This window comes from Denticeps clupeoides, unplaced genomic scaffold (assembly GCF_900700375.1).
Source record: "Denticeps clupeoides unplaced genomic scaffold, fDenClu1.1, whole genome shotgun sequence".
In the NCBI taxonomy this organism is placed as follows: Eukaryota; Metazoa; Chordata; class Actinopteri; order Clupeiformes; family Denticipitidae; genus Denticeps; species Denticeps clupeoides.
Window position 1 is genome coordinate 18,859 of NW_021629697.1, and position 12,717 is coordinate 31,575.

The 12,717-nt window shown below is 45.4% G+C and overlaps 1 protein-coding gene across 1 annotated transcript in view; it reads right to left on the reverse strand.

The window, feature by feature from the left end:
• Window positions 1–12,717, reverse strand: part of LOC114771773 (utrophin-like) — a gene marked incomplete at its 3' end in the record, with an annotated part of 36,251 nt that overhangs the window by 17,178 nt on the left and 6,356 nt on the right. The window contains 28 exon segments of the mRNA XM_028965120.1: window positions 43–222; window positions 325–495; window positions 622–696; window positions 699–779; window positions 871–984; window positions 1,070–1,201; window positions 1,351–1,472; window positions 1,699–1,750; window positions 2,091–2,278; window positions 2,366–2,392; window positions 2,395–2,443; window positions 2,536–2,626; window positions 2,834–2,985; window positions 3,435–3,614; window positions 3,689–3,796; window positions 3,890–3,921; window positions 3,924–3,990; window positions 4,096–4,215; window positions 4,732–4,882; window positions 4,973–5,154; window positions 6,605–6,781; window positions 8,098–8,264; window positions 8,363–8,478; window positions 8,784–8,956; window positions 9,079–9,171; window positions 9,293–9,370; window positions 9,484–9,576; window positions 10,153–10,214. Of these exon segments, the coding sequence (XP_028820953.1) occupies window positions 43–222; window positions 325–495; window positions 622–696; window positions 699–779; window positions 871–984; window positions 1,070–1,201; window positions 1,351–1,472; window positions 1,699–1,750; window positions 2,091–2,278; window positions 2,366–2,392; window positions 2,395–2,443; window positions 2,536–2,626; window positions 2,834–2,985; window positions 3,435–3,614; window positions 3,689–3,796; window positions 3,890–3,921; window positions 3,924–3,990; window positions 4,096–4,215; window positions 4,732–4,882; window positions 4,973–5,154; window positions 6,605–6,781; window positions 8,098–8,264; window positions 8,363–8,478; window positions 8,784–8,956; window positions 9,079–9,171; window positions 9,293–9,370; window positions 9,484–9,576; window positions 10,153–10,214 (3,233 nt within the window).

Sequence of the window (12,717 nt, forward strand, 5' to 3'; positions counted from 1 at the left end):
TTAGGAACAAAAAGGTACAACCACACGCTCTCACAACCGCACCTCCAGCGTGTGGCACTTGCTATTGAATCGGTCGCAAAGCTTCTGGTAGTTCTGTAGCACGCCGCTCAGCTGCACAGTCAGCTCCTGTCCAGCAGGTGGCTCTCTGGCCACCAGCATGTTAATGCTGTCCTTCAGAATCTTCACACGAACTTCCTTCTGCAGCACATCCTCTCTGGCCCTCTGAAGGAGAAACAAGCACACATACATACGGTGTTTATAGTGTGTGTGTGTGTGTGTGTGTGTGTGTGTGTTTCTGTGTGTGTACAGTGAGGATGTGCATACCTTCATCTCTTGCAGCGCCGCCTCTAGCTCCTCTGGTGTTTTGTACTCAAAGTCTCTCATGAGGAACTCATCCTCCAGCTGCTGCAGCCACTCGCCCATCTCACTCAGGTCCTTCTGCACGTTCACCGACTTCTCATGACGTTCACACACGCTGTCCTGATGGCTCACAAGCTATGCGCACACAAACAAATAACATCAAGGCTAGAACAGAACTGGATTGGGTATTGTAAATGTATATGCATTTACCAAAAAATACACACATATGCTTGTGTATGTGTGTGTGAGAGACACTCTTACCTGTTTGCTCAGTATTCTCCACTGTGTCTGTAACTGCAGCAGGTGCGTCTGGCCCCAGGTGGGTCAGGTGGGGTAGAGGAGCTCTGCTGGACTGCAGTGGTGTTCTCCTCCAACTGCTTTAGAGACTCCTGAATAAGGTCCATACGGTGCACTAACTCCTACACACACACACATAAAGAAAACATTATAATAACTGTGTGCTTAAGATTGTGTGTTCAGAATGAATGTGAGCATGTGAGTGTAAAATACTTTGCATTTATCAAGCTCCTGCAGCAGTTTGTTGGCATCTCCAAGGGAACTGGACTCCGGTGACATAATTTCCTGTGCAGCATCCAGCCACGCCAGCACTTCCGAGCTCTTCACCTGCAACAAAAGTAACAGAATCAGCACAACACACACCTCAGTGCAACACACAAACTCAAACCTATTGCATCCTTTGAGTGCGTACCTCTGACTCCTTCATGCTACCCAAAACACACTGCAGCACGCCCAGCCCATCTCGTACCCTACTGATAAGCTCCTCCCACCTCTCAGGCTCCTCCTCTTTAAGATATCTCTGCTCCAGCTGCACACAAATTTCCTACAACACATACAGGTGTACCGTTAAAATACTACACAAACTCCTTTTAAACATTAAAGCACTGCTAAGACACACTCAGGTGCAAACATGACATTAAAGAAATACTTCAGCAATCTATGCTAATCTATGCCCCCTTCCCACACACACACCTGAACCTTGTGTACAACATCTTCAGCCGATGGCACATCCACAACTGCCGCTTTCAACTTGTCCAGTTTTGTGCTTGTCTCCTCCCACACACCCTCTGCTCCAATAACATCTGGCTCTGGTTCTATCAGTAAAACAAAATTAACAAGATTTGAACCATTTCAAGAAACTTTTATCTTAATTTGAACAAACAGCCCAATCTTTTGAATCTTTGATGCAGGTGCACATACAAAAAAAAATATGAAATAATTTTCCACAAGGTGGCAGCACTTGAGGACACTTATTTTTATTGGCAGTACTTGAGGACACTTATTCTTGGACTGAGTGAAAGAACCAGAAAGAAAAAATACCTTTGCAGGTCTCTTCGCTGTACTGGACAAGTGTATGGGTCGTCACTGCCTGCTGAAACAGATTAGACACACTATAGGCAGAGTCTTCAATTATCAAAAGGAGTGACTTTAAAAAAAATGTGGAGAATTGAGAAAATAAAATAAAAAACCTACAAAGTACAATATAAAACAAGATTTAATATTTATTGCCTTTTTGCTGTGAAAATTGAGGACCTGGTGTTAAAATGTACAGGTAGAGTAGAGGTGTTTTATTCAAGAGCTAATATTGTTCTGGTATCGAATGATACCCAGCCTGGAGAGACCTGCCATTGAAGCTGCAAAACATTTGCTATAAACCATGCCTTTCTATTCTCTTATGAATGTGTGAATGAGTGTTTAGCCTCTGTGGTCACCTGTAGGCTTGTCACATCGCACTCTTCAGCCACTTCTCCAGACGGTGTGGGCTCTAGAGCTTCACCATCTGAGATAGCAGAGCTCTGCTGACACTGTAGAACCCAGTTGTGCACACCCAACAGAAGCTGCACACACTCCTGCCACTCTGAGCGTGCACTCACACACTTATCCTCCACCAATGCACCGTCTGAGAAAGAGACAAGGTGAACCATATATAAAAATGTTTGACTGCCATGGCTGGAGCCACTTCCACTTGGGGGGAAATGTTCCCTACCTCTGCCAAGGCATGACAGCCTGCCTCTCTTGCCTCGATCAGGTGACACTCACATTCTGCTAGTTCCCCCTCAAGAACCTGAAATAAACAAACACACACGTCACCACACTCTGTAACAAACCATACTTCCAACTGGTTCCCAATGCATGCTGGGATATGCAATTCCTGACCTGTAGTCTGCCCTTCACTTGGACGGGGTCAGACAACCGTAAAGACTCCGCCTCCAAGCGTAACATCCGGAGCTGTGAAATGTGTTCCGACCTGCAAAAATACAGGTGAGGATGTGAGTGACAGTGCAGCCCTTTAGGTTATAGGCCCTTGTTACAGTGTTTATTTACTGTAATACATCTTAAATACATTATAGAATCACATCATTATTTGCTGTATCATTATCTGTTTCTCTTTTGAAATACTTTTAGATGATTAAAAGACTAAATTATTGTGCGGGGAGCATCACTCATGTCTTACAAACGGGTGAGCTCCATGTCTGTCTCCAGGTGTCGTCTCTTTGCGGGGGCGGGGTCACTGCTCACTTCCTGCATGGTCGTTACACTCACCGCTTCCATAACAACCCTCTCCTGTGGGCGTGGCATTGATGAGCAGGCAACCGTCTCTGTTACCTGTATGATATGCAAAAGGCATCCATGTAAGGTCACACACTGTGGGGTTACATGATGGACGCTGCAAGGAATAGACAGTGACATCTACCGTAACACTACAGATCTATATAATATGTTTTATGACCGCCCCCTTTTCCTGTATAGGAATGCAATTCTGTAACTACTTTCACTATTCGACTTTGTTTCTTCTGCAGCTGCTCAGTGACCAACAATTTTTCCCACCAGCATTAAAGCAGTTGTTCACAAACCTTCTCAGTTTTGAAGTGAATAGATTTAATCTTGTTGTTTCTTGTCACTTCCATGGTACAGTGTGATGTAAAAAATGTTTTGTCTGGCTTCGCTGCTGGCCCCGGCAGGGCTTGAACCGATTAGCAGTAATGCTGATGGTAGACCTATCCATCCTACCTACACCCGTCCCCTACTGTGAACTCTACTGCCTGATGCCCCACCTGGTTGGAGGAGTCCTCCAGCTTCTGGACCAGACTGTCCCAGCGTTGTGCCAGATCCTCCGCCTCGGCCTCCATCCGCCCCACAGCAGCAGAACCCGGAATTAGTATCACCACTTCTTGCCGCTCGGCCATCAAACGATCCAGAACAGCCCGCTGCACGGCCAGGTCCTCCTTTAGTGTCTGAGAGTCAGTGGTTGTAGGGGTCAGAGGCTCATACATCAAAGGCCAGACCTCCTCCGATGTGTGTGTCTCACCGCTAGTATTCGCAGGCTGCTGTTGATCTCTACGGGGTCCCTGAAGCTGCTGGTCTGGACTTTACTCAGAGCCTCTTCCCTCTCACTCAACAAAGACAAAAACAAGGCCTAACCCAGCCCCCACCACACAGACGTTACAAGTTCCCTTTTGTCTTAATATTTACGTGTGTGTTTCCGCGTGTTTATATATATTTATGTTACCTGATGCTCGTTGTAATTCTGCCAGAGTTGAGAAGACTCTGCATCTGCTGCCAGCGGTCATCACACCACCTACACACACCTGCCCACCGGTCGCCCAGAGACTAAAAGAGACAAATAGACATGCATCGTTATTAAAAGGGACATGGTGTGAATGGGTTAAACTGACCCCAGGTCAGTTTTGCATCCCTGGCCTCCAGTGGTCTTACCTGCAGCTGCTCCTCCAGTGCAGCAGTGGCGCTCTCCCCACTGTTCTCATCCACAACTACCACCATATGGGTCAGAGAGTTCACCTTCAGTTGCTCCGCCTCCAGATCATTCTGAAGGAACTGTGTTAGGAGAAAATGACCATCCTTAAAACTACAGGAGGTTCCACTGAATTGCCATTACTTTTTATCTTGCATTACTACTGTGGTTGCTTTTGCTATGGTGCAGGTAAACGGAACCCTCTCATCAGGGTCAAGGTTCACAGATGCTCCACTTGCAATCTCTGAACTATGCAGTATGATGCATTTGGTTGTCAAAAGTTTACATTTGATTTTGTCTGGAAGGAGCACAGACTGCAGCGCATGGTGGCCACTATTCAGAGCTTTGGCAACACTGATGTGTATTTACTGAACACACACCTGTGTGTATTTGAAGTTTAACGAACATATAGTGGTTTTAGTGCATAGCCCTGTATGAACCCTGTGTTTGTTGATCCTGATCCAGCCACTGAGTGTAACAGATTTGAATTCATAAAATGGCTCACTTGGCTATGATGGGTTGTATGTGTGAGTGTTGTTATGTTATGTTATTATGTTACATCTGAGAAAAGAATAATTCCCAGCCAGTCAATGTTTTACCTTATGTGCTTCTATTTGGGTGTGGAAAGTATTCAGGTCTCCAGCAACAGGCTCAATTTCCATCTCACGGATCCGCCCCTCTGTCCTTGTCAGCCAATCAGACAGCTGTTCAAGTTGCAGCTGCTGCAGGTCCATTAGCACCTCATGAAGCCTGAAGATGAGAGGAACCTGTGTTTACACATGGTGTCTGTGGGCGTGAGTTCGTAGATGTATGTGTGTATACCCGTGTGTATGTGTATACCTGCTCTGTCTCTCCATAGTGTGTAATCGCAGGCTCTCCCAGCGTGTGTTTAGGAGTCTCATCTGCTCCCTGATTTCGCCCTCCTCCTCCTCCCGCAGGTTGCCATCATTGATCAACTGGTTTCCTACCTGCAGGATGTTACCCAGGCTGCTCTGGTGGGCCTTGAGCTCTAACATAAAACCCTGGATATAACAGTGAATGTACACACATCATCATCATCATCATCAATGTCCAGTGAACGTATTTATGTTATTATTATCTGGAGTTATGGCTGAAAGTGTAAAAGTAGTAGTAACGTTGTTACTGTAGTGTCATTTCAGCTTATGAGGTGAAGTGTTCAATAACAGATCTGTGGTCAGTGTAATAGTGTGGGTATACTGGTTAAAGAGGGATGAGTTAAAATATTACATATTGTTATGCAGGGTCGAGTAAGTGCGTGGCTCCACTGTTACGCCGGGGGCCGAGTAACAGTGTTGCTCCACTGTTACGCCGGGGGCCGAGTAACAGTGTTGCTCCACTGTTACGCCAGGGGCCGAGTAACAGTGTTGCTCCACTGTTACGCCGGGGGCCGAGTAACAGTGTTGCTCCACTGTTACGCCGGGGGCCGAGTAACAGTGTTGCTCCACTGTTACGCCGGGGGGCGAATAACAGTGTTGCTCCACTGTTACGCCGGGGGGCGAGTAACAGTGTTGCTCCACTGTTACGCCGGGGTTGTTATACAGGCCAAGTCTCAGGGCTACACTACAACAGAGGCAGTGCAGTAATATAAGGCTCAGTAACAGCGTCACAGCCCTGTTATACTGTGTTCAGTGTTGACCGTTTCCTGACTCTGTTCAAACAGCCTCAAGTCAAACACTGACTTTCAAGCCGGAAAAATTCTTTGAATTTCTCTCCTCCTCTCTCTGCTCCCGCTATCCCTCCCAACACTCTGGAATTCCCTGCATTCCTGGCGTGTACTGAGCATGCTCTGCGGACCAACAGAGGCCCCTTTCACCCACCATCCCTCTACTGGAGAGATTAAATTCTTCACTCGTAGGCTTACGCGCTCAGAAAAACACGCAACTGTGTGTGCATGTGTCAGGTGTGTATTAAGAGTTTGGTGTGGAACACTAACTTTGAGATCAGGTGTCCAGAGTGTGATGTGTGCATAGGCCTTGAGCATGTTTAGAGCACCTGGCTAGATGAAATATTACACACTGTACATAATCAACATTTCATCATCTAACAAGCAACCTAACTTGCTTGTTACTAATCTTCAAATTCCAGAAGACTTATGTTGCCGTTGGTGAATGTGCCCCTGTACTGTTTCTGTACAGCTTAACAATGTTACAGTCTCAGATATCAAGAAGTCATTTTCACAAAGAATTAATGAATCAAATCTATTCTTTTCATCTCTGTGTGGTAAACATTGGGGAGTAAATGGCAGGATCATTGGATTTGAAGGAAAGGCGGAATAATGCAGAATAATCGTAGTGAGGCCGTGAGCTAAACCCAGCGGCTGACAAGCCTTTTCAAGTCAGTGTGTGTGTTACTGATGCTGAATTAACTTTCTCATGAAGGTGATAATGTGTCTCAGAATGGTTGGGGAAACTAAGCGTCTCTGGGCTTTTTATCGTGTGCAGGCATGTTTACCTCGTGTGTGTGGAACTGCTTCTTAACCTCCTCTACGTCCTCGGAGATCTCCTTCTGACTCTGCAAGTCGTCTTCGGCAGACAGGAGCCATGTAAGCACCTCCTCCAGCGTCACCTGATACCACTCCAGCTCCGCCCCCTCCACCTCCACCACCTGCTCCACCTCTTGAGCCAAAGCCTGAAAAGCAGCAAAGCCTTCAGACAATCCATACTCACACTGAGTGGAGTGCTCTCTGCATACACAAAGTGTGATGTCAAACAAATACACTACTTAACACACATCTAAACAATGCGAATATTAATAATTACACTCCAGTTTTCAGAGTCTACCGAAAAACAAAACAGAGGGCTGAAGGGAGAGAAAAGAGAGAGGGCGGGAGGCTATATAGAGAGAAAGTGAGATGAAGTGAATGGAGGCTTTGTGCTGGAATATACACACCCTCAGAAATAAAGGTCACTGGCTGGAACAGTTCACCCACATCATTTGGCCACAGTTTGCACGTGTATGTACACTGCCTTGTTTTAATGTGTGTGTGTGTGTGTGTGTGTGTGTGTGTGTGTGTGTGTGTGTGTGTAAGATCGGCAGAGCAATGAAAATGTTAATCATAAACAGATGGTTATGCCAGGGTGATTGTGTGTGTGAACAGTCACACACCTAAATGATAACACAAAATTCTCGTGCTGAGGTCTACTGTATATCAGGCAAAGTTACATTTGCCTGATATACAGAAAAAAAAAACAAAAAACCCACACACACACACAAACACACATTTCCCTCTTTGCTGCCAGTTCTGGAACAGAAGCAACAGGGTGGAGATCTGTGGTTCTGGCCACAGAGAAGTGTGTGTGTGTGTGTGTGTGTGTGTTATAGTTTACTAGGCTGGTGACTCACCCTTCCCACAGAGGGAAATCTAACAGAGCCCACTAAGGACTACTTCCCAGTGTGCATTTCTACAGCAGCTGTGCATTTCTGTGGGAGTCTAAGTTTTTCCATTGCTGCCCCATTTACTGGGGTCAAGGCACATTGATGGGTCAGTTAAGTAAACAGACAGGAGCAAGTGGTCTCCATGGTTTGGTACTGAGGCGTAACATGTAAACATACATAAAAATGCACACAAATCCATATTTTCATCTCCAATAACCCTGTGGAACCAGCTGTACAGCTTCGGTCATATATTTTTCAGTATTTTCATTATTTTTGCATAGAATATTCCATGCTCTGCTGTATGTGTGAGGAAAACAATCTAGGAAAAAATTTAGCGATAATACCTGTTCTCAATAAAGACTCTTTCCATGGTTTCCAGGCAGAACATTGTGTTTTCCAATATGCAAACCTCAAACACACCCAAATCACCATGTAACACTGTCATATCTTGCTGTATTACTGGTAGTGTAACATTATTGTATGTTTGTATATTTTTATTATCACATTTAGACAACATTATTGTTCTGCCATGTGGACATTTTGTGAATGTATGGTAGGAGAATTCTGACCGTGGGTGTGTCCAGGGCGTGGCTATCGTCCCCCTCCAGTCGAAATTTCCGTGGCAACGTCTCCACCTCCCTGATGTCATCCATTGTGATGTCATTGGGGAGCACGGCGAAGAGCGAGGTGACGTACATGATGATGGACTTCTTATCAGGCAGCTGCACCACCACGTCTGCAGAGAGCAAATTACTCTGTTAAATTGTATTTAATTTACATTATTTATTATTATTTAGTATATGCCTAAAAAAATAAAATATTATGTTTTTAGACCTTCTGGGTCCAGCAGCCTCTCCACAGCCAAAAGTTCCTTAGCAACGGCAAAAGTGTGGTCCAGCCGTTCCACTGGAGTCAGGCTGAGAATTTTCTCCCAGCTGAATGCAGCAGGTCTGAAGACACACACACACACAGAATGCATATCATCTGGCACTAAAACAGACTGCTCACTTCTGAAACTTAAACTATGCTTTTAATCAGATGAGTGCAATAACCCATGAGCCTGATCTAAAGGAGGAAAAAGAGGCAGCACGGTCATTATATATTTCCATGGAGCAGGCACAGAAATATAAACGAGGGTGAGTCAGCTTCAAAAATACACAAATGTGAAAAAAAGTGTAGAAAATGATCAATTCTGGGCTTAAAAAGTGCTAAGTATGAACACATATTAAAGTGTGTGTGTGTATGTGTACTGTACCTGAACCGGTGCAGTATGGCGCTGAAAGCCAGGCCATCAGACCAGCTGGTGGTGAAGTTGAGCACGTTGACTGCGGCGTAGTTACGCGTGACATTGCGCACCCAGCTCAAGAGCAGCTTCTCGCTATTGGTCTGATGGAGCGATGACATCACATCCTTCATCACGTCCTTCACCTGAGAAACAGAAATATATTCACAAGTCAACCCACCAGTGTTTACTCTTCAAATAATGTTTAAACATCTACATTAGGTACTCTTTGTGTGTGTGTGTGTGTGTGTATGTGTGCTGTACACACCTGCCAGTTGAGAATAATGCTCCAGATGAGGCCGAGTGTGAGTTTGTGGTTCCCATCTGCGATGTCGGTTCCTCCAATATTTACCAGCTCTACCTGAGAAACAGAAGGGGTGACACATTACTAACATCTAGACCCAGAATGCATTGCAGGGATGAAAACATATGCTAACAAAAAGTATTATTTGTTCATTTTGGAGATGAAGAATGAGTCTTACATTGTTCTGCTGGAGGACCTGCAGCACTCTGTTGATGTTGTTGAGGGCGTGGACTCGTGTGGAACCTCGTTCTTTACTCTGATACGTTAAAAAAAAACAAAAAACAAAAAAACACACATCACACTCCTAAGTTACAGAAAAAAAACCTCTCTCTACCTTGCAAACAAACTTGTACATTTAAAAAGACACACCAGTTGGTTTCCTGTCAGTCCAGACAACAGGTCCAGAAGTTTCCGCCCATCCCTCAGGTCAGAGAAAAGGTCCTTTATGGGCGATTTGCCCACCTGCACAAAGCACATCACTAACATCAGAAATAATTTCTTTTTGAGGGTTTTTCTTTCCATGGCTACAACCATGGAACTGCACTGGAGCAACTTTCCTTCACAAGAAAAAGAAAATCCACTGGGTCTTTACCACTGAGGGCTGCACGGGGTTTACTGGACAAAATCAGCATCAGATGAGATGAATTATGGCTGATTTAACGGCCATTCATGGGTGAGTGTGCGAGGAGCATCTGACCCCGTTAATATGAACAAACCACAAACTTTAAGGCTGCTATTATGGTATTATTACCATACAGCAAGCGTGAATGACACTACAGTCACATCAAGTGTGTGAAAGTGGGCTTGTTCCTGATGCGGCCCGAACAGTGCGACTCAGCAGGGGGCTGCAGGGTGGAGACCGGATATGGCTGATGGTCCATCTAATTGCTGCTTCTTCCTGCAACTTCACGGTGTGTGGAGCCAGAGGCGAGATCCCTGTTATCTCCTGCCAGGCCTTGTTAGGCGTCGTTGAGCCTCATTACGCGTCTACAGGCCAGTATATTTGTGTGTCTGTGTGTGTGTGTGTGTTTATTTTACCTTGGAGAACTGAGCGTTGATCCACTTGGTGAATGTTTTCTTCTGTACGGCATCATGTTCATCTGTCCGAGCAGAGAGAAACTATTTAGTGTGTGTGTGTGTGTGTGCGTGCGTGCGTGCATGTGTGTGTAAATGTGTTGAACCAGACCAGTACCTAACCACAAACATCTCACAGTTCAAAGATTCAAACCACACACAGACGAGTAAGAAAACCTCACAGGAAAACATGTACAGACACACGTACAACGGCACACTCCTGCATTGATTATATCAGTGCTGTGTGCGCGCGTTTTCCTGCTGACGTGTGGAAAGTGTGGAATGCGTAAAATTCACATAATTCCCATGGCATTCCATCTCCTCTGACCAGACACTTGCTGCAGCTTGTCTACGGAGATGCTTATACGGAGTGCAACACGGGAAAAAAAAACTTATTTTCTGTTCATTAACATCTGGTTTCAGTGTTAACAAGAAGCAGCTCAGGCTGCGCCCCCAGTCATTCTGAGAAATGACCTCTGACCCCATACCATGTGACATACAAGTGGCCATAAAAAAAAAAAAAAAACCTTTAAAGTAGACTGGCCTGAGTGTTTATGATCAACAGGACAGAGAGATGAGACCCTCTGTTCCCAACATTATGCTGTTCTGAGGTAAAAGAGTGTATCTGTGTGTGTGCGCGTGGGTCTTTACCCAACTGCTATGCTGAATACATTGAAATGATTACTAATATAATCAAAAATTGTGCAGCACAGTAGAGCAGAGACGAGTGTAGGCAGAACAAATATCATGTAAACAACACCCCCCCCAACACACACACACACACACACCCCAAACCACAGGCAGCTTTCTAATGGCTGTAAATCACATACATACATACACACACACACACACACACACACACACCTAATCCGATCCACCAGACTACTTTCTAATGCCCTTTTCTTACACACACAGAAAAGAAAACACAAAGCTCTCACACATGCATGGCCCCATACACACACCCAGACACAAATACTAACACACTAAGACTGGAAAGAGCTGGAATCATGTGTGTGGGTCCCATACCCAACACACACATACACACTGTACATATATCATCACATACACGCAAAAGAAATTCAGAGTGAAAGAACAGCTGCAACACAAAAACGACACACAAACAATATATAACACAGCAAAGTCTAAACTAACAGATGCCTTTCTCTCGCAATTATTCATACACACAAAAACATCCTTATTGTCCTTACTCACTCATCAAAATGAAAGTGAAGATTGCACTAAAATACACGCACACACACCTGCAGAAACACACAAGAACCTAAAAGGGAGAACTAGCAAGGAACCAATACACACACACACACACACACACTATAGCGAATGTGTACCTCTGAGTTTTAGTCCACTCTCTGCCATGTCTCGGTGTGAGTGGCAGGATGGGCCAAGCAGTGGAGTGTGTGTGAGAGAAAGTTGGTCAGGGAGATAAGCGTCGCTGCAGGAATGCAGAGCGGCGCGGGAGATAGATGATGGGGCACCGTGTTGCATTGTGGGTAAGCTGTGCTCCACTGGCAGAGCACACAAGGCCTTTCTGTCCAAGCCGCCCTCACGGTGAAGCAGGTCTCCCTCAGCAGAGACAAGGTGAGACACGCAATATCCAGAAGAAGGGGCATCACCGCCCATAATTCCACCGCTCATCACACTGACGGGTTCCAGTGAGTCACATGACCATGCACATGACGCACAGTGAATAAGAGGGTTACTTTCGATGGAAATAGACACAACTGTGTGGTAGCAGCCTAGCGGGTAACACACTCGCCTATGAACCAGAAGACCGAGGTTCAAATCCCGCTTACTACCATTGTGTCCCTGAGCAAGACACGTAACCCTGAGTGTCTCCAGGGGGGGACTGTCCCTGTAACTACTGATTGTAAGTCGATCTGGATAAATGCTGTAAATGTAATGATTAGTAATGGAGGCCCTGGCCCCACGGTTATAGCGCCTGGCTTGGGTTTTTGCCTCGGCTGCTACAACTTTCAGTATTTTTTGGGGGGCAGTGGTTGACCTAGCTGGAAAGGAAACAGACCCGTTATCCGAAGTTTGTGGGTTCAAATCCCAAACCAGCAAGGTGCCACTGAGCGAAGCACCGTCCCCCCACACTGCACTCCCCTTTCCCTCTTTCATGGCTGCCCACTGCTCACTAAGAAGATGCAGAGGACACATTTCGCTGTGCTGCAGTGTATCAAAGTGACAAAAACAGAGTTTTTGTTTTTTTCGTTCGTTTTTTTTAGTTCGTTTTTTCCAGGAATACTTACGCATATGGAATATTACATTTTCAGAGCTTCCCTAAACATCTTGGGGAGCTTGTATTCCCTTACAACAAATCACATCCCATCCCTCGATAAAATAAGCACTTCACACTCCCATGGATTCTGCATTTTGTTATTTACATCCAAATATAACACAACAGCCAGTCTGTCGGATGAAACGTTGACAATTTGTACATTATTTTGTCCTTCATATAGACAGCGCAGTGCTGAAACGTGCTGGAACACCAAAGCAGAGCAGCATGTG